We start from the raw sequence: 22,768 nt of genomic DNA, 5'->3' as shown, positions 1-22,768 counted from the left end.
AATGCTCATGTAAAGCACTCCAATACCTGACAAGTCTGCGCTATATAAAACTGCAAAAACACAAAAAATAAAAAGTGTTTTGCACACTTCTGTCATTGGGCTACATGTGGGCTACATCTGGGTGAAATTAGTGCTGCATTTGGGCTCGTTTGTCTCTGGTGGCCATCTTGGGAGATTTATTTGTTATGAAGTTTCCTAATTTCCTCATTTACTGCAGTCTCCTCAATAGGAAATGCTTTCAGTTTTTTACTTTGATTCCATCAAGAAGGTATTCAGATATGACACACATTTGCCATAAATTCTGAATGTTAGCACTCTAGTTGCTCATTAGATCACTGTAGTAAAGATACTGCTCACCACGGACGTCTGCTGCTGGTATTAAAAGTGCATGTCCGAATTTTTTAATGAAATAGAAGAGGATTTGAGAAGTCACTCAAAATGTGCCCTAATTTTTCTTTCTTCAGCACTAATCATAATTTCTATGGCAAAATGAACCCCCTCATTGTGTTCCTTTTTAAATTAAATGTTTTAAGTGTTACCACTTTATTCCAATCAAGATGGCTTCAGGTGTGCCATACTTTTGTCATAAGTAAGACTGTTAGCACTCTAGCTGTTCTTTAGAACACTCTGGGACATTCTGTCATTGGGCTATACTTGGGCAACATCTGGGTGATATTTGGGCTCTTTTGTCTCTGGTGGCCATCTTGGGAGACTTATTTGTTATTAAGTTTCCTAATTTCCTCATTTACTACAGTCTCCTCAGTAGGAAATACTTTCAGTTTTTTACTTTGATTCCATCAAGAAGGCATTCAGATGTGTCACACATTTGCCATAAATTCAGAATGTTAGCACTCTAGTTGCTCATTAGATAACTGTAGTAAAGCTACTGCTCACCAGGGAAGTATACTGCTGGTATTGAAAGTGCATGTTTCAGTCTGCATGTCAGAATTCTTTAATGAAATAGAAGAGGATTTGAGAAGTCACTCAAAATGTGCCCTAATTTTTCTTTCTTCAGCACTAATCATAATTTCTATGGCAAAATGAACCCCCTCATTGTGTTCCTTTTTAAATTAAATGTTTTAAGTGTTACCACTTTATTCCAATCAAGATGGCTTCAGGTGTGCCATACTTTTGTCATAAGTAAGACTGTTAGCACTCTAGCTGTTCTTTAGAACACTCTGGGACATTCTGTCATTGGGCTATACTTGGGCAACATCTGGGTGATATTTGGGCTCTTTTGTCTCTGGTGGCCATCTTGGGAGACTTATTTGTTATTAAGTTTCCTAATTTCCTCATTTACTACAGTCTCCTCAGTAGGAAATACTTTCAGTTTTTTACTTTGATTCCATCAAGAAGGCATTCAGATGTGTCACACATTTGCCATAAATTCAGAATGTTAGCACTCTAGTTGCTCATTAGATAACTGTAGTAAAGCTACTGCTCACCAGGGAAGTATACTGCTGGTATTGAAAGTGCATGTTTCAGTCTGCATGTCAGAATTCTTTAATGAAATAGAAGAGGATTTGAGAAGTCATTCAAAATGTGCCCTAATTTATCTTCCTGCAGCACTAATCATACTTTCTATGGCAAAATGAACCCCCTCATTTTGTTCCTTTTTAAATTAAATGTTTTAAGAGTTACCACTTTATTCCAATCCAGATGGCTTCACGTGTGCAATACGTTTGTCATAAGTAGGACTGTTAGCGCTCTAGTTGTTCTTTAGAGCACTCTGGGAAGCTGCAGTAGAACACAAAGGAATCAACTGACAGTCTCTGCCCTTGTTGGTTGTACATGTTTTACTGAGAATGTCAGACTTCATTCTCACATGACTGAGAAAGATAATGTGAATTTACAGAAAATATGCTCTCAGTTTAGCTTATAGATCACCTTCCAAACCTCTGTGAGAAAAGCATGAGAAGATAGTTTTCTCTCAAACATGATTCATGATATCCCAGCAGAAGGCTTTTTCACATGGTAAAATCACCTTAGAACACACCACAATTGATAAAATGAGTATGGTACCATCAAAAAATGATTTATAATGTAACTAAAGTCTTAAAACCTTCTATTAACTGCAATGCTTTTTAATGAGGTGCTATCATGTATATTGGGCCCAAGATGGCTGCCAACACTTCTTGGATGAAGTGCTGACAGCCAATCAGATCTCACGATGAGATGTGTGGTTAGGCTCCGCCCAGATATATATGAGATTCTACTTTTGATTTTATCAGGAACTACTGAACGGATTTACACCATTTAACCAAAAGGCACAACTCTGAACCAAGGGCTACCTTTTTGCCAAATTTAGTGTAATTCCGTTCAGCAGTTCGGGCTGTAGCGGCGATTAAAGGTTCCTATGGAAAATTGCATGGGGAAAACACGTTTTGGGACCCCCCTTTTTTCTCGGCCCCCGCTTGACGAATCACCCCGAGACTTTCAGGATAGGAGCGGACCGGAGCGCCCCACCAGTTTTGAAAATGTTGCGAAGATTCGTCAACCGGCGCCAAAGTTATTCCAAATAGAATGTTGCGGATTTCCTATGGATAATAGGTCCTAACTATAACTACCTACTGGCGACCGCAAGTAGGTAATACATATATATATATTAGCTATATTTAACACATTATTTGGAAAAAAGAGTACTAATAAAAACACAGATTCACACATATATGATTACTACAACAGTAACTTGAAACAAGCATTAGTAATGCATCGGTTTCGCCTATGTAATGAATAAAGAGCTGTTTTCATCAATCATCGTCCCGTAGAAGGAAAGAGCTCCCTGACAGATAATACGGGAGTGGAGAGGATGTGGCACAGAGGCCAGAGCTGCTGACTTGAGAGCTGGGGATCTCGGCTGGAGTCTCGGCTACGCCACGCAACATCCGGTGATTCTATGCAAATCACTTAATCTCTCTTGTTAAATCAATATGCTGCTAGAGTAAAAGGCAAAACTTTATGAAAATATAGTTCCACCAAAGCGGATGTTAACAGTATTTTGCCAGCGAGAAACTGATAAGAGAAGCAGACGTATGTATTCCCTTGTTCACTGTTTTTTTTAAATAACTTTGTTAATAAATTATTCACATTAAAGAACAGCATGGCATAAGCCATACATGCAGATCTGCAGAGTCTAGTATGTATTAATTTTCACTATGAAGAGAGAGGAAGGACAAAGAATGAATGTAGATTCATTAGATGGTTTTAGAAAACCCTCCTTGAACATACTGAGGTGTCTCTTCAGCCCCTTAGAGATCAAAGGGAACAATGTTTGGGGTGGATACAGAACAATAATGAATGGGAGAACAAGCATTTGCAATGCAATAGGTCTCGCTTTCACGCAGGTTTGAGCTTTTGACATTGCAAATAAAAATGCCTTTTATTTTTGTTTAAAAAACATAAATAAAAGGCATTGTCATTTACAATGCCAATAGCTTAAACTCGCGTAAATGCGAGACCTATTGCATAGCAAATGCTCGTTTTGATAGTTGCTGCCTAGATTTTAGATACCTACATTGCTCAAAAAGAACTTAGCCAAATGCTGAACACTTCAGGTATGCCAAAAAAATAAAAACACCTGGTCGCTAAAACAAACCTACTCTCATACCTCATTGGTTATGAACAAAGCTCCTTCTGCCATGTAACGACCTGATAATCTCTCCCCCTAGGTTCCTACCTGGGAAATCTAGAACAATGAATGGGAACTACTACAATTCTCCTGAACAGTAACATTCACTTATGGTGACTCATAAGGCTAGCCCCTTTCAAACCATTGTACAGTAGCAACAGGCTTCTTCTCTTGACCCTTCTTTGACAAGTCAGTCTCACTTTCCAACCATACTTGGATGACACTAAGATAAGCTTAGAGAGGAGTCTTTTTGGGATGAAAATCTTGAACTCTAAAATTCATACAAAGCTGGTTTGAATGAAACATCTCAAGACCAAAGCCCTTCATCTAAGAGGCCATCTCTAATGAATCATGGTCTTTTCCACAACATGCCAAGACACTGGGCTCAACTTAACTAGTGCCCTTCTCTAGCTAGGTGGATATCATGACCACGCACATCATCTTCCACTTAAGGCAACCCAGATTACCCCCAAACTATACAGACACTCCAAGATAAATGCCCCAAGGTTGACACTGTAACTCAGACACAAGTAGACTTGCAAATATCTACAACGTCAACCTCCTTGAACAACATCCACACTAAAACAATCACTTGGGCTCTGTAAAATGAGAAAATATACAAATTGCCAGTATATCAATATATCAGTTGCCACCACACCCCGGGACACGATATCACCACCACTATATATATGGGGTGATTACGTCATGTTTAATTAAGTTACTGCTCCTCTATTTCTTAATTAACACTTATCCTTTACTTATTTATATTACTTACATTTATAATGTAATGTCCCACAGTGCAACAGTGGAGATTTAGCGTCCCAAGAGCAGTGCACTTTCTATACTCCATATGTTAAATATTATCTGCCAGACTGAAAATTGTCTGCCCCAGATTCCAAAACACAAAGCTGATGGAGGAATCCGGCACAATAGCAGGCCCACAGACAAATTTCAGGCATTTTTTTAATTTATTCTCCATTGTTCTATAGGGTTGCTGGACCAGAAAGGCGTTAGTGTGGTTTACATATTTTAATAATAACTTTCAGATGTAAAGTACTACTGGGTTTCTCTACAACGACAAAATGCAACCGGACTGCCTAGCAAAAAGGGAAACAAAGGAACGAGCAAATAAATAAAACACTTGTTGCTGATACGGTGAGGTCACTAAATGTACAGCCTTGTGCGTGAGACAGCAAATTTTAAACTGTATTCTGGCGTGTATTGGGAGACATTAAAGTTATTTTGGCACCGGTGAAATGTCAAATCTTCTATTTGTTTTAAATGTGACAGGCTATAGATTGAAAAACTGTCCCGATCAGGGCAAGCGATGACTAAGGAACGCCAGCTAAGACGGTCAAAGTAATCGATAAATGACTACCACATGAGCAGAATTTTTAAGTTTTCAGGGCTAAAAACAGGTTATGAGTCTTCCAGTGCATGTTAGCAGAAGAATCAGAGGATGGTAGAAGGTGTTTGAGACCAGTGGCTCATTGAACATAAACAGGAAGGCCAAGGAGTCTACCCAGTTCCCAGGTGACTAGCTCACTCATTTTTTTATTTTACAAAGTTTTATATAGCGCGAACTTGACCCGCATCGGGTATCAGAGGCTTTACATAGCACCAGTTGCATTACATGAGGACACATTCATTTTTGTTAGGCACAGGGAGATTAAGTGATTTGCTCAGAGTCACAGGATGTTCAGCGTCATTGCCGAGACTCGAACCCAGTTCCTCAGATTCGAGGTCAACCGCCCTAGCAGTTAGGCCAACTACTCTCCCAAAGACTCAGGTCTTAAACTTACCAACAAGTTTAAAGTCTAAACCAGGAACACCACTTGTATTTAGCCTAATATGGCATTGTAGACTATAACTCCTCAGAAAATGTCTAAAGGGTCGTGTCTCACACAGCCCTAGGGAGAAAATATCCAACCAAACTATTTAGAGATAATTTCTTCCTGCTTGGGCCTCTACCACATCCATGGCCTGCAGGAACAGATAATGCCCGCAACCAATGGGCAGCGGTCAGCTCCTCTCTCTAGTCCCCCTTCTTTACTCCCCTAGCTATCTATCTTTGCTTGTGCAAGGCGCACGCTACTCCCCTCAAGCAGGTCTTTAGTTATCACCGTTGAGCACAAATCCCTAACTGGAAAAAGCTAAATAGATCAATAACATTGGAGTCTCATATGCCCAAACAGCAACAGTCTTCTTCACACCTTTGTCGCTGCATCAATTCAAACAAGATCGTACTACAGACACAGATACCGGATCAAAATCAGCCTATAAGTGAACAACACATCACTTCCAAGTGAATGCTTTGCTTCTGCAGTGCAATTGTGTTCCCCACAATAAGATAAGCTTGCTGGATTCATGAGGAAATTACAACTGATAACACACTCACTGATCCAGGAAATCCAAATTAAGTAGCTGTGAAGAAGGTTCAAGGCAAGTAACATCAACTTGAAAACCCCAGACTGCACCATTGTCCACACACTTTGATTGGCACTGCCCACTTGACAATCCGGACCCGGCCTCTGGTTTTCCACCTCCCAAACTGTTTGCATCTGCTGACCAGCACACCAAATGACAGCAGCACCATGACCCACTTTCTGCATGGCCAGCACCACTACCACCATTAGCCTCACCCACCGACTAGTCAAACTGGCATCTGGTTGCTCAAATTTTAGCACCGCTCAAATCTAGACTCATCCAGTATCAGGCTGTGGTCCCACCTAATGTCTAATGTTATTAGTCAGTATAGAGTCAAAAGTAGTCTTTTACTGTACAGATCTCAATAAGGGGGTTAAAATATTTTGTATGCTCTTATCCTCCTGAACAGTTTAGTGCTCCTCAATACCAGCATAAAACCCCTTCACCCCAATGCTGTGAACATTTACATATCACACCATAATTTTTTTTAATTAAAAGTGGTGCATTTTTAGATTACATGTCACTCCACCCTAAGGAAACACCATTCACCATTGAAAAAAAGTATATGCAATCAGGTGCGACACATCAAAGTGACAAATAAAAAGAGCATACATTCAATTAGCCCAATACTATCAATTTAATGTTTCGAAAAGTTGTTTTTTGCCTTCAGAACCTACTAAAGGTACGAAATAAGCTACAAATTCCAAACAGTTCCTGTACAACATGAGAAACATATCACGTGTCCTGCAACCTGCCCTCACTAGTCATAAGGCAGGTTTTCTCCTCCCATTGCCATATCTTAATACAATATTGACAGTGTATACAACTGAGAATACGCATGGAAATGCCCCCCTACATTCAAAGATAGAAATGCAGCCAACCTCCAACGATGAGAAACTGACTCAGCTATGCAAACATTCAAACCTTTGACACAACTAACACACAGATTACAGCAGTGACTGGTCTACCCAACACAGAAGAGTAACTTAGATGATGCGATGGATTCCTGCACAACAAATACGGTAAGAGGAGTTTTTAACGACATAAAATATATGGTGCAAATGAAGATATGGAAAAGAATAATGCCATGTATCAATGACAAGGCAATCAAACACCACGAGCCAGGCACACCAAGGATGAAAAAATTAAAAAAGTAAAACACCAAACGGCTTTTCGGTCACAAAAAGAGAATATCGGCGATGTCGACTCAGTCTTCCCATCCTTTGCAGTTTAGTTAACTGAGCAATAATAGTAAAACCTATTATTTGTAGGGCTTAAAACGAAAAAATAAATACAAGAAGGAACTTAAGGTATTTGGATATCCGATCCAGGGTCATTCAACCTTCCTCACATTGCCGCTAAAGTTCTATCACACCCTTTTCCACTCACTTCTCCACCCATACACACACACACATATGCTCACACCTATTCACACTCATCTCCTGTTGATTATCTCAGCCTCACCCAGACTTTCACTCGGAATTCACGGCTGGCAGTCAATTTCAAATCTGACATCCACTCTCACATCTGACATCCAGCCTCACAAATGACAATCAGACTCACAACCGATAGTCAACCTCTCATTTTTAATCCACTCCCTTCTTATCCCAACAACATTATAGTATTTATTTCGCACTTTTTGCGGGCCTGTGGACTGGTGAGACAACTACGAGAGGCAAGCACTTCTCATTTTCACATGCAAACACCTAATTCAATTAATGTGCATCCAAACTTTCAGAAGGAACTTTCAAAATAGGAATGGAATATGCGAGCCCCTGCAACAAGCTGTTGCCTTCGAAAGCCACAGAAGGATGTCCGGCTTAGCTTGACCTGTGACTGACTGAGCCACGGTAGCCTGTGCTATGTTACATTTTAGAAATAAAGCACTAGTTAAACATTTTGTGGAAATAAACACTAACTTCTCCTTTTTCCATTGAGAGCACAATTACAATTTTAGAAAAATAAACAGCAGGGTAATAAGGTGTGTCTTTTCTGTGTCATTGAAGACTATAAAAATGTTGTTACTTTTTAAATAATCTTTAACAAATCCCACCTTCATCTTCTAGCTGCGAAGCTAAAAATCTCACACACAAAGCAATTTACTATAAGAGAAGGTTTGTATATATACTTAAGTAATGATTATTTATTCACACGCCATCCTGCTATGTCAGTCAGTCAATTTAGAAGGTCAGAAAAAAAGGCACATTAATTAAGAGACAGTTATCGTCTTTAAGTTGCAAGTTTCTTTTTACTTGCAGATCTAAATCAGCTCGTAAATAAAACAAGCCCGGCGGTCGGCGGAGCGTGGCGCGCGCGCGCTTGGGGGCGTGTGAGTCTGCGCTTCTCAGAAGCGCGTCCACAGACCCCGATCACTGCGCGTGCCCCGGTCTGTCTCCCTTGAGAGGCATCACGGTAACAATAGTTTTCGTTGGTGGCAGCGCTTCGCGCTGCAACGCCAGCGAGACCTAAAAAAATGAAAGTTTCCAGGAATGCTTGTTTCAAATGTATTCAGTTTACACTATTACACAGAGCCTACCGTACACCATACAATAGTTCTTTCCTGGAGCAACAGCAGCCTGTCCTAGACACCATTATACACCAGCTGACTCACCACATATGTTATTGTCTTCTAATAAATTGCCCTTGTTCTGGTACGATGTTAGGTGCTGTATCACTTCAGTAACCAGCAGGCAGCGACTTGAAAACAAAGAAGCCTGCTTGTTAAGCATATTCCACAGAACCAAAAGCACCAAGGTCACTACCAAACTAATCAATCTGGTCCTCGTGCTTTCCAAGTGGGCGATCACCATGAGATAGAAATCACCAATTAACCCTATGGCAAAGACACGGACCAGAGACCTCAAATATTCAGCTGAGACTCCAGGCTGAGGGCTCCACAGGGAAGAAAAACAAGGGATTTTGGAAGCATCCCATTGCAGCACATTGAGACAAACTTTTGCAGATCTTTAAAGATGACAGAAAGGCTGATGAGCGGCTGCCAGGAAATATACTCCTCTCTCTAATGGTCCTCATCAGTGAGTCCTTCCAATGCATAATGCAGAACACGTCATAGATAGACTTGCCCAGTAGTTTTTGCTGTTAGACTATTCCTAATGTTTACCTTTGCTTTTATCTGGATAGCTCAATTTACATAAAAGTTCTTTACATTTGCATTATTTTACGCTTGTGTAGTCTTGTATCTGTATCTCCCTCTCTTGTCTTTAGAGTGGTTAGAAATTGGGCTTAGATGTAAGTTTGGGGCACTCCTAGGACGGTGCTTTTGTGGCCATTTTCTTTTGAAAATTATACGATTTCTGACCATGACAGTGTTTACTCCATGACAACTGAATGAGCGATGCTCATGCCAATGTACTAAGGTCATGACAGATTATTCATTATAATGATTCTCACAGACCCACGCCGGGTATGTACTTTACTTCTTAAAAAACAATGGACATTTAAAAAAAAAAAAAACGGAGAGAAAGGATATCAAGACCAACTTTTTCTCCCATAAATCATAGCCCATCCCTATACTCAATAATAGAAATAAATAACATATTATACTCTGCACATCTGCATTTATGTTATGTATTCAGATATCTTTTTTTCGAACAGTATTCTGAACATATTTTAATTCATTATCATATTTATGTCAAGGATGTTCAAACTGTTTGTTAATGAGTTCAGTGTAGTTCAATGTATCACTTGGTATTTCAACTGCACTCTAAACGTCTTGTTTGTGGTATAAGAAACTGTTAAATAAAACAGTAAATGGTGAAATAAATTGGCAAATGAGATAGGGAAACATGGAATAAACTGGAATATTTTGCATGATCTTTTTAAAAAGTGTAAAATGAAAGTAAAGTCAGTATTGAGTAATCTTGCATATTTTATAAGCATATACTAGCAATGAATATCCTGACATCTCATTCAGTCTTGTAAAGGCATGAATGTATAACAACACAACTCAACCCAACTTGCAGAAACCTTATGGACATCAATATTCAAAATATAGTATTATGATGTATACACAAACAAAACCCAATTTATTGTGACTCACCTAGTTAAAGTGATCTGAAATGTACTATAGCCGGCGATGTATGATGCTAATCTTGTTAAGCTTTGTTTTCCCGATCCCCCGACTCCAACAAGAAGAGCATTGCCCCTGGGTGTGCGAATGATACGTGACACCTACAAGACACAAAATGAATTAGTAAAAATTACCAACCTAAGAAAATGTACTGTTTTACATCAGAATAGCTTTGCGACCATAGATCAGTCATTGCAAAATTCACTGGTGGTACACAAAAAGCAAACATTCACAAATATTGCACAAGTTTAGCATAAAGTGTAGCACACGTGCATGCCGGTCAAAAACAAAACACACAGCGACTTTACAACTTCACTCACAGAAAAGTAGCGTTGCCCTTAAGAAGCCTAAGCCTGCCTATAACATAAAGGAATATAATGGGACATCCTTGCAGGTTATTCAGATAATTAAATAATGTATTTTTACTTTTTAGCATAAGTAGCAGACAAAGACGGTATATCTTCAACCCTACAGGTTGCAATGAAACAATGTCTTCAAAAATATAACAAAGATTTTCCAAATTAGTGATTTTTAGGTCTCGCGCCTAGCTGTGTACTGCGCAGCAGTGCTCGCGCAGTGCAAGACATTTAGAAGGTGAAAAACGGGGTATTCAAGCTGACCTAGGAATCGCACACGCTCGTGCGTGTGCGATTCCTTTTGTGCTACGCAATTGGCCATAGCGTGCATCTTTTTATAAAAGACTGCACGTAATTGGCCAGAGGCGGGCGCATTGCTCTGCCCATGGACTATTGGTGTCTATTACGCGCTTGGTGCGCGTAATAGACACCAATAGGCCATGGCTCGCAGTGGCGCGCGCACCACTCGCGGGCTTCTTTGTTTTTTTACAAGCAGTAGTGAAAGCGAACGCTTTCCCTGCCGCTTGTTCAGTTAGTAGATGTAATCAGCTGTGAAACATGCGTATTTTGTCCGTACAACATTAAATTACTAAGATTCAGTTGAAAGTGTTTCTTGAGTTGGATTATAGGAGTTCAAAAAAAAAGTTACGTTTTAAAAAAGTACAACTCCAATGTGTGAGACACTCTTAAATTCAGACTAGCCATTGCCACCAGGTAAGAGCTTTACTCGTGGTCCCACATTATTAAATTCACAAGTGGCAAAACCGGTAAATATAAATCTTGAGGTAGGCGCGTATCATAACTTTAACACGCCAACCATATTCTCCCTCAAGCAAGAACGTTGACAATTGCGTTCTTAACTTTATTTGGCAAACCGGGAACGTCCTTGTGATTTCGAAAAAGGGACAACATATATGGATCTAAACACCAATGCACATTCAAAGCACCTGAGCTTCAGAGCGCATGGTGTTGACGCAGCTTCCCGAGGAGGAGGCGGGGCGGCAGAGGCCGGAGTGACCTGTCGCCGCCGCCGCCACTTGCACTACACGGGCGGGCCATGGTGACGGGGGAGGAGGAGGCGGCGGCGGTGTGCCTCCGAACCGGGGAGCTGCGGGTCGGCTCTTACTTCTGCGGGACTCTGATGAGCAGCTGGAAGCTGGCCAGGCCCTAATCCAATTAAAGGGGCTGCCGCCTGCCATGATTAACGAAGCGGTAGTGTGCGAAGGCACCCCCACCCCCTCACCATTACAGCTGAGTCACAAGAGTGTGGGTCTCACTTAGTGACGGTCAAAATCTAGAATTGCACTTTACCAGAGCGTATTTGCCCCCCTCATATGTGCTCTGTACTGTACCCCTGAGAACACCTTTCAAACTTATTATACAAGCCGGCAGCCCAAAACGTTTTCTTGATTTGCCTCCACCCTCTCCGCTGCAGTCTGTATTTCTTTGCCCCCACACTCCTGCCCCGTCTATGCTGCTTTGACCCACCCTCCCTTCCTGCCATTCGTGCTGCTTTGCCCCCACCCTCCCTCTCCCCAATCTGTGCTGCTTTGCACCACCCTCACTTCCTGCTCTCCGTGTTGCTCTGCACCCCCACCCACTCATCGGCACTGTCCATAAGACACGCTGCTTCTAACTAATGTTAGAGCCAGAAATTCCAAGCATACTCCGGTAGGTTGCCCACCTTTCTCCAGGGCAGTACTTTATTTAAGGTTTGCCTCAGAAGCCTGTACGGGTTTTTAAAGAAAAGTCTTTTGTTACATTAAGACACTGCAGGATCTTTCTCCTGTACTTATAGCATTCAAAGCAGCTGATCAGATGGGGGTAAATATGTTAACCCAATACTGGATATGGGAATGCTTTCGTGGGATTGGCTGTGGAGCATGTTTCAACTGCTCACTGGCTGTAATGTTCGTGGCTACATTGTGGTCTTCGATTAGGTAGAGACGATCAAGTCATTTAAAAAAAAAAAAATAATTTAACAGCCTTATGGGGCCATGATGTACAATCAGCTGCTGCCTTTTCCATCGTTATTGCAAATGTACTTAATGAAAGCGTCAAATCTTCACCAGGGCCAACATGAGTCCCTTGTTGCACTTTTATCTTCAAACCCCAATTCCCAGTATGCTGTGTGTGTGAGACAGCAGCTGCTGGGATCTGAACGTTCACTTTGCCAATAATAAGCCTCCCCAAACCACTCATAGGCAGAGCATAGTGAAAAAGGGGTTACTTATGCACCCTGTAAAATCACTATAATTAGCAAACATTGGCAAAGTCAACAGGTTTCGTCTACTGAGGGCATTTGTCTTTGTCATTTTTTTCTTTTTGAGCCATGTAGTACAACAGAAAGATTATCGTGCAGCATGGCGGAAAGTAAAAAAATAAAAAAGCCCTATGACGCAGTCGGCTCTGGCTGCATCAGAGCCTTTCTTTTTTTTCGGGCTAAAAAGCATTGACAAACTCATTAGAACTTATGATACCAATTAGCTTTGCCAATGCTTGTATGACTTTGTATAAGGAGACAGTGCTTAGTTTGAGCCGGCAGTTTCCTGTGCTCAGCACCGGAACTTACTTGTCAGCACCAGCTCTTATGACAGTCCGCCAAATGTGGCGCTGTCTGAGATGTGCACAATCGTGCTTATTAAGTCAAATTACATTGAAAATTAATAATACCAGCCTCTCCCACTATTAGAGGTTTGTGTGGTCTGGTCTGAGCTTCTCCCTCGCCACAAAATGTCTGAGGCTTAAGGGTTCCGACAACAAAAAACAACATCTCTCCCTTAGCATAACAAGAGGTGATCGGCAGACCTGCAGAACTCGCTGCTTCGAAACAGCCAGGACATTGACCTTATTTTTTCTGCTGCTTCTGAAACTCCGTGCTGCAACTCCATCTATGTCTGGGTGAGTGGCTGAGCGAGGGAGGTTTGTGGCTCTTTCTGCCCCCCTGAGCATCTAAACTTACTTCCAGGGAGTGAACTTTTATGGTGTATATTGTGCGTGCACGAGGGGCACATCCTTTTTTTATGTTGTTTGTGCTGTGAAATCCGTGCAGCCTCCATGTTACTGTAGTGTCTGTGTTTTGCATCTTTTTTGTGGTTCGCATTTTCTTACTTTTGTACTCCCTGCTGTGTTTACTTGTCTGTTGGTTTATAGGGTGTGAAATACGCACACAGCCTTGCTGGTTTTGTATGCCTTTTGGTCCGATGGTCTTGTCTATAATTCTCCCTGCAGAGGAGTTTTTGACTGTGCATTTGGCTGCTTCATGCCCACAGAGGAGGCCTAGCTTTGCATCCATAGCCTGTTCTAGTGCAGGAAACACGAGCAGCCCCACACCAGGCCTTCAAAAGTCAAAATTAGTGCCTTTCTGAGTTTTTAGAGGGGTGCTTTTCCTGAGCAAGCGGCATCCCTTCCCTCGAAGTGTTTCACTTGTAGAGGGATCAGTGTGTTTGTACTCCGTCAGTGTAAAATGTGTATTGCTCCTGCTCAATAGGCAGTTTTTGTTACTGCTCTGCGTCTGTTTGTCCCACATGGACAGTCATCTCTCCCCCACATACCCACTTCCCCTCTCATCTTTCTCTCACACACACTCCCCACTCTCATCTCGCAATACCACTGCCCTCTCTCATCCCTCCCTCACACAAACTGTCTCCTCTCTATACTGCCTACTCACACATGCTACCTCCCCATACCTCCTCACGCTGTGCGCTAGGCCACCTCTCGCCTCCCCCAGTGCCCCTTCCACTTGTCCCTCTATCTATTGTACTCTTTCTCACACAACCCTCTCGCTCTCTCACACACTACTTCTGCCTCTCTCAAGTGGTTGACTCAGGTTTTCAAGCAAAGTTTCTATACCATAACTTTTCAACGTTTCTGTCCCTCCAACCCACGCTCTCCTCCTCTTCTTAGGGTGTCTTCTGCATACACAAAACTTCACTGTTTATGCGTCAATGGCCTGCTCTCACCTTCTTTCTATCTTTCTCATACATATTTCTGCTACTCTGTCTCAAGTTCAATAACTGCTCCCTACACAAACTACCTATCCCTCTCATTCTTCCTTTCTATCTATCTATCCACTGCAGCTCTCACCACTATCTATTCACCATGGCATACAACTCCACTATACAAATACACTAGACAACACACAAATATACAACTAACAATTTGAATATAACCTGCATAATTCCGCTCTAGTCCACACCACATACATCCACTAAACTCCAAAACAAACAGGTAAAAAACATTATCATTTACAACGCCAATAGCCCCAACTCTCACAAATGCGAGACCTATTGCATTGCAAATGCTTGTTTTTTTAGTCTGGGGGCAGATAAGCTTAACTATAAATGTGCGTGTCTTATTTTCCTAACTCCAAGTTGCCGACAGTCAATATAAATGTATTCTAAAACACTACATAATGTCATGAGTCCATTTTAGGTCTGGCGAAGCAAATGTTTTCTGTTCAATACGCAGAGACTGTAATTTGCATCACTCTGTTTCAGCTACTGCATTGTTTGGGTCAGTCTTCCCCAGTGATTGCCTTGAGACAGTGTGAAATCACACCTTCGATCAGCAACATACTGGCTACTGGGTGAGTCATTCCACTTTCTCAGGAAATGATTTCACTGCTATATCGAACAGCCATTATTTCCAGCATGTGTCAGGGGGGCAGATGTATTAATAAAATGTTTTGTGATTCACTAATTACGAATCCTTGCGATTCGCAATTAGGAAATCGCAAAATGGCAAGTATGAAAAGGTCACATGTATCAAGCATTTTTGTGTTCGTCAAACCCTATTTTGTGATTCGGTAACCTGTAACCAAATCGCAGAACGGGTTTGCGATTCGGTATTTGGAAGGGGCGTGTTCAGGGCGTCCTCACAAATACCGAATCCTAATTGTATGCATGAATGTTTTGTGACCGTGAATGCGGTTGTAAAACATTCAAATTTTACCACCTACTTCAAGCAGGTGGTAACCCATTTGCAAATGTGAAGGGGTCCCCAAGGCACCCGTTCCCCTTTGGGAATGGCAGCGAAAACCTTTATTCAAAGCAAGCAGTGATCCAAAGGACCACTGCCTGCTCTTAGAAAATGAAAAGAAAACTTTTCATTTTTCTTTTTTAAATACAACCCATTTTCCTTTAAGAAAAACGGGCTGCATTTTTTTAAAAAATGTTTGCTTTATTTAAAAGCAATCACAGACATGGTGGTCTGCTGACCCCAGCAGGTCAACATCCCCGTAATTTTAGCGATTCCCAGGGGGTCGCAAATTGCGACATACCTCATTAATATTCATGAGGTAGGTCATTTGCTACCCCCTAGGAATCGCAGATAGTGTTCAACACCCTTTCAAACATGCCGTTTTGCGATTTCCTAATTGTGAATCGCAAGGATTCGCAATTAGGGAATCGCAAAATGGTTCCTACATACATCTGGCCCAAAGTGTGTTGAACAATTTCTGCCATTCCCAGTGGGTAGCAAATGACCTACCTCGCGAATATTAATGAGGTAGGTAGCAATTTGTGACCCATTAGGAATCGCAAAAATCACAGGGATGGCTTCCTGCTGAGGTCAGCAGACCACCATGTCTGTGATTGCTATTAAATAAAGCAATCTTTTTAGAAGTTCAGTGGACTGTTAGCTGTCAGAAAGCTTTTGATGACCTAAAACAGGCCATGTGCTCTACTCCAGTGCTCCAAAGCCCCAACTACTCCAAAGAATTCATAGTTCAAACTGATGCATCTGAGGTGGGGGTAGGTGCTGTATTATCACAACTGAATGAAGAGGGCCAGGATCAACCAGTAGCTTTTATTAGCAGAAGGTTGACACCCAGAGAGAAATGTTGGTCAGCTATAGAGAGGGAGGCCTTTGCTGTGGTCTGGGCCTTGAAGAAGCTGAGGCCATACTTGGTTGGCACTCGCTTCCTTGTTCAAACAGACCATAAGCCCCTCCTATGGCTAAAACAGATGAAGGGTGAAAACCCCAAACTACTCAGGTGGTCCATTTCCCTACAGGGGATGGACTATACAGTGGAACATAGACCTGGGAGCAACCATGCCAATGCAGATGGCCTCTTCAGATATTTCCAATTAGAACCTGAAGACTCAACTGGTCAAGGTTAGTTTAATGTCCCTGCGTTTGTGGGTGGGGTGGTTACGTAGGAGAGTGGCATAGACTGCATAGTTGCCCCCAACTTTTTGCTGATGTTTTGACTGTTTTTTTACTCTAGCCAGGCTGTGGCCCTGCTATCCAGGACCCCAGCCTATCTGCTTCCTCTCTAAACCGATGTGAGTACCCTAGGTACATACCAATTGGATACTGAGGACACCCTATCAGCCCCTTGTAGATGGTACCCTAGGTACCCAGGGCATGGATCCCTCAGAGGCCTACCAGGGGCTGCAGCACTTATTGTGCCACCCCTGGGACAGCCATACAAACTGACACCACCAGACCACTACTGTAGTCTGGGTAAGGTGGTGCTTGCACCCCTTACAGGCATATAGGTACCCTGTATCCCACTTAAGTACAACACATATATCCTCATAGGTCACCCCTAAAGCAGGCCTTGCTAAATCCTAAAAGGCAGGGTGCTGAGATATGTGTGAGGGGGAACCCCTACCTGAGTAGGGCCCCTCTGCAACCTTCGTTGAAACTACTGCGAGGTTGTTTGTAGTGCAGCCATACCATATACTCTTAACCGCATTATAAGTAATCGCGATAGCGTGATAACTTGAGAGTGGCTGCACAGAACCATGTCGTGTTTGGTGTCAAACATGTTGGAATCATACCCCCAATCCAGCCATGGGAGTGAGGGCATGATTCCCCCCTGCTAGAGGGGCGATATGGTAAAAGCGGCAGATTTTAGACACCAATTTAAAAGAGCACACGTAATACAAAATGGATGCTACCCGCCACCCACATGACTCTGGCTGCCTGTTGCTGGGCAGAACTCCAGCCACGGCAGCTGGACAATAGGGATCTTGTTGCAGGGAGGTGTTCCCACCTCCCCAGACAGACTATGTGGATTGGAACTGGGTGGGTGCACCATAGGATGCCTTTCAGACTTGCACGTAGGCTTCTCCAGTGCCTCCTTCTGCATACACCGCCTGGAACCGGTTCAGGGGCATCCTGTCTCCTGCCTCCCGCGGTCCCTTGTCTCTCGACTGGTGGGCCCTGGCGGAGGTCAATCTTCACTTTCAAGAGTCCCCTGGTTGCTCCAGGCCTGCTCTTCAGTCTCCTCGCCGGAGACCTCGCTCAGACCTCGTGGGTCTGCACCAGTAGCTGTTTCTTGATTCTTGCGTGGGTTGCGGTTGCCAAGGCTTAGTGGATCCAATCCGGACACTAACACCGCAGCGACCCTCATCCTTCGTGGGACAGTCGCCCTCCAGCAGCTGGCCTTCCTTGATGCCTCCTGGAGCCCGTGGCAGCTGATCCAAGCTACCCATCTTCCACCTGGAAGCACCCGACATTGAAGGGCTCCTTCTCCTGAGCCCCCTGGTCACTGTGCCGTGACCCAGACTCTGTCCCCTCTGCTTTCAGGTCCTTCTCTTCAAGATCTACATCTTCAATCTACACGACATCGACGACGCTTCTTGCTAGCAGCAGTTCTTCACGTTTTCCCATTGAAAACCAGATATCGACCCAACACCGAAAACGACCTATACACCCGGCTTCCCTGGGGCAGGTAACAAGGGTACCTCGGTACTCTCGTGGGTGTGGGCCCTCCAAGAGCTTAACTTTAAACTCCTGAACTTGAACTCCTGCTAGAAGTGTTTAGATTCTTGTAATTTCCAACCGCAACATTCTCCATAGGGTTTAATAGAGATCCCGACAGTAGTTTATACCACTGCACACGTCTCCCGTGGGTCCCCTTCCTCACTACCTTGGGTGGTTTTGTAAGGGGCCAGCGACCCTAAGTGCCCTAGGCACTGTCTGTAGAATTGTCTTGGTTCTTATACCACTTTTTTAATATATGGTTTGGTCCCCCCCTGGGGCCCTATGATTCCAGTGCTATTTATTGTAACTATCAATGCTTGTTTGACTTGTATCTTTACCTCCAGCCTCTTAAAGAGACTAGTGGTATTGTTCTTAGAATAAATACATATATTTTATATATATACCTATGTGGACTACTCTTTCATTTAGTCATTCAAGAGGTTATCTATGGTAAAACAATAAGCTTAACACTCCTTCAAGACTTAGCCTGAAGGCTGCTCTCCACAGCTACCACTAGGATAGCTTTCTTTAAAGGTTTTCTTTTAACCTATCACCTTAAGAGTCGAATTGGACTGGTGCAAGGTGTCCCCTATAACTAGAGGACAGCATATGCCAGGCCAAATTCTCACAATGTTAGCCTATGGAAGGAAATTCAAGTTACCGGTAAGTATGGTTAGAATTACTTTTCAGGATCAGTACTGGGCTCAAAGATGCAGCACTGAGGTCTCTCCTGATAACAGGTGAGTAAATATGAATTCGTATTACGTCCAGTAAGCGCCACAGAGCTGCGTAGCAGAGAGATGTAAAAAGGGGCATGGCCTGCACCACCTCTCTGCAATGCAGCGAAGTGGCGCTTACTGGAAGCACCTGGTGGGCTACTTGGCCCCCATGGTCCCTCAGGTTTGAAGTGGAATTTTTTCCCTAACTTAAAACGTGCCACAGGGCGTGTTTGCACACATCACGTAAGGCCCCGTCCTCTCGCTTCACCACTGTGTAAACGCGCCCTGTCACCATTCTAAGTTGAGAGATTAAGTCCCCTTCAATCCTAAGGGCCCCTAGGGTCAAACTAGCCCACTGGGTACCTCCAGTAAGCGCCACAGAGCTGTGTTGCAGAGAGGTGTAAAAAGGGGCGTGGCCTCTGAACACCTCTCTGCAACGCAGCTCCCTGGCGCATACTGGAGGTACCTGGTAGGCTAGTTGGCCCCCAGGGACCCCTCAAGATTGAAGAGGAATTAATTCCTCAACTTAAAATGCACCACAGGGCACGTTTGCACAATGGTAAAGGAAGGGGGCGGGGCCTGAGGTGACATGTGTGCAAACACGCCCTGTGGCACGTTTTAAAATGGGGAATTGATTGCTCTTCAATCCGGAGCTCCCCTGTCACCTCAGGCCCCGCCCCCTCCCTTCACCACTGTGTAAACACGCCCTGTGGTCGTTTTTAGTTGGGAGATTAAGTTCATTTGAATCCTGAGGGTCCCTAGGGTCCAAATAGCCCACTAGGTACCTCCAGTAAGCGTCACAGAGCTGCGTTGCAGAGAGGTGTAAAAAGTGGCACGACCTGGACTACCTCTCTGCAACGCAGCGCAATGGCGCTTACTGGAAGCACCTGGTGGGCTAGTTAGCCCCCAGGGGCCCTCAGGATTGAAGGGAAATTATTTCCCCAACTTAAAATGCGCCATAGGGCGTGTTTGCACATGTCACCTCAGGCCCGTCCCCTCCCTTCCCCACTGTGTAAACAAGCCGTGTGGCCGTTTTAAGTTGGGAGATTAAGTCCCCTTGAATCCTGAGGGTCCCTAGGGTCAAACTAGACCACTAGGTACCTCCAGTAAGCGCCACAGAGCTGCGTTGCAGAGAGGTGTAAAAAGGGGCGTGGCCTCGGAACACCTGTCTGCAACGCAGCTCCCTGGCGCACACTGGAGATACCTGTTTGGCTAGTTGGCCCTCAGGGACCCTCAGTATTGAAGGGGAATTAATTCCCCAACTTACAACTCGCCAGGGGGCACGTTTGCAGAGTGCGGCAAGGCGGGGCGTGGCCTTCAGCGTGATGCCGGTCTTTTATTTTTATTTTTTAAGAAGGGGGGCTGTGTAGCCCCACTTCTTTTTCTAATTTATTGGCCTGCCCCCCCTCCTGAGGCCTTAATCGGCCCCGGGGACCCCAGCCCCCGAGGCATGGCCTTTTTAAAAAAAAAAATGTATTCTTTAGGAGGGGGGCTGCTTTGCCCCCCTCCTCAGGCCACTTATGGCCCTGGGGACCCCATCCCCCGGGGCCGGCCTTTGTTTTTTATTTTTCTTCAAAAAATATATTTATAGAAACACCTAGGACATGCTGGACAAACCGTACGTACCTATCACCATGACGATTTGCGTGATATTCATTAAAAGTCGACTATGCATACAATGAATCCACGTGGAATGTATTTACACCGCTAGTGAAGCTCTGACGTGTGTGATGCCCTACCGTGCCTAATCCCGGCGCCCCCGCCGGTGGGTACTCTGCAAGCAGACACCCTTGTCGTTTATTTATACAAACATGGGTAGCTATTGACAGGCACATTTAATACAAGCGCAGACCAAGCCATTCAAAGGGGATTCGACAAAAAATTTGACCAAAACTATGCAAGAAACCCCCCTCACGGTTAATAAAGCACACATCCACCGCCGGATGTGTAATACTTTTTATTTTACTCTCTGGAAAGGAGACGAACCTCACTTGAGAGTCACAGCGTGCTCCTGGCTGAGCCCAAGGCTGTTTTACACCCACCAGTGCCCGCCGAGTGCCACACACCTATGTGTTGTATTCCACCAGCTAGTGCGTATGCTATGACACTCTCTAGCCCATGTGCACTGTAACACCACCCCGTGAATATGTCATGCCACACTTGCCTTCGCACGGGTTATATTGCCCCATCTAAGGTGCCTTCCTCGATGCCTATGTTATAACGCACAGCACTATGCCATACATATTACAATTTGGGATCCATATCTTTGTCACAGTGCATATGCAACGTTACACTCCCCTGCACCTATTTTATATTACAACTTTAGTAGTTAGGTTACACAACACTGCCCTGTACATATTACACTCCAAGGTGCATATCGCATAGCACGCGTTAGTGCCTGTGCTATCTCGCGCTCTCCAATGAATCTGTAATTGCGCACAATGTATTGCATATTATATTTCACGCCCCGGTTCATCTTATATCACACTTTTTGGTGCATAGTTTATACCATACACTATATCTAGTTTTCATTTTCAATTGTGCTCTCAGGACTATATTCTATATAACACTGCGTTCACCTATCCTTTTCACAGGCATTACATTTTGCGATGGGGGGTGGGGGGTCAGGGGGTGTTTCTGCCAAGTGAGCCCAGAGTCACAGTCACAAACGTCCTCTTCTTCCTGAATAAAAGTGAGATTATGCTGCATACTTGTTCATATTTCAAGTAGTTCACACAGACACACATTTTAAAAACAATAAAGTTCCTAATACCCGACATCTCTGAACAGTTAGCTTGCTGCTCCATCCACCTCCTCCCTATCCTCTGTTGTCTGAATCCATGGACTAGCCTCCTCCCACCTGCCATGCATGGTCTGATGTGCTGCCACTGCCCTCCATTTAGCATGATATACCAGTCCACTCCTCCTGCCCTCCATTGCCCAATTTTATGCCCCATAATTGACCTCCTGCTTAGCCTCTGTGCTTAGCTTGCTGCCCCTATTCTCCTTCCCCCTGCGCTCTGATGTCTTTGTGCATGCCCCTGCTCCATCCTTTTTGCCCACCATGTTCCATGGACCTGCCACTCCTATCTACTCTGAGTGTTCTGTTGAGCTGCCACTCCCCTCCCACCTGCCTAGCATTGTCAGATGACTGCAACCTTTCCCTGCCACCTCCACCCTGCCTGTCCACATTCCATGCCCCTATCACCTTCCTTCTGTCCTCCATGGTCCATTTTACTGCCACATCCTTCTACTCTCCCTGGTCTGTTGTGCTGCAACTGCTCCTCCTGCCTGCCCCGCGTGGTCTGTTGTGAGGCCCCTTCCCCTGAACTCTCTTGTCTGTGCCCAGGTCCTGACCCTCCCTCCTATCCTCCATGGTCCTTTGTGCATGCCCCTGCACCCTCCTTCTTGCCCATCATAGCCATTGTGCTGCCACTAACCCTCCCGCTTGCCATGCATGGTCTTCTGTGCTGCCACGACCCCTCCCACCTTCCCTGTGTGGTCAGCTAGCTGCCCCTGACCCCCTCCCACCTTCCCTCCATGGTCTGTGTGTATGCCATCATAGTCTCACTGTTGCTCTCCATGGCGTGTCTTGCTTCTAGTGCCCATCCTGCCTGACCTCCATGGTCATCTTGCTGCTCCTGCCCTGCCCCCTTGCCCCCAGCCCTCTGTTTCCATGTGCAGACCCCTATTCCCTCCCTCCTGGCTAGTCTGTTTCATTGTAATGCCCCTGATCCGTCCCTCCTGCCCTTTATGGTCTGCTATGCTGCAGCTTTCTCTCCTGTCTGTCCATTATGGTCAGCTAGCTACCATTGCCTCTTTCCCCTCTGTT

At 44.2% G+C, this 22,768-nt stretch overlaps 1 protein-coding gene across 1 annotated transcript in view; it reads right to left on the bottom strand.

Annotated features, from left to right (window-relative positions):
- Positions 1-22,768, bottom strand: part of DNAH5 (dynein axonemal heavy chain 5) — a 5,853,083-nt gene that overhangs the window by 1,946,205 nt on the left and 3,884,110 nt on the right. The window contains exon 53 of the mRNA XM_085606747.1: positions 10,116-10,246. Coding sequence (XP_085462873.1) covers positions 10,116-10,246 — 131 coding nt within the window. The remainder of the gene's footprint in view (positions 1-10,115; positions 10,247-22,768) is intronic.

This window comes from Triturus cristatus, chromosome 5_2 (assembly GCF_964204655.1).
Source record: "Triturus cristatus chromosome 5_2, aTriCri1.1, whole genome shotgun sequence".
NCBI lineage: Eukaryota > Metazoa > Chordata > Amphibia > Caudata > Salamandridae > Triturus > Triturus cristatus.
The sequence above is the reverse complement of the archived record's forward strand: the minus strand, read 5'-3'. Positions and strand labels throughout refer to the sequence as shown.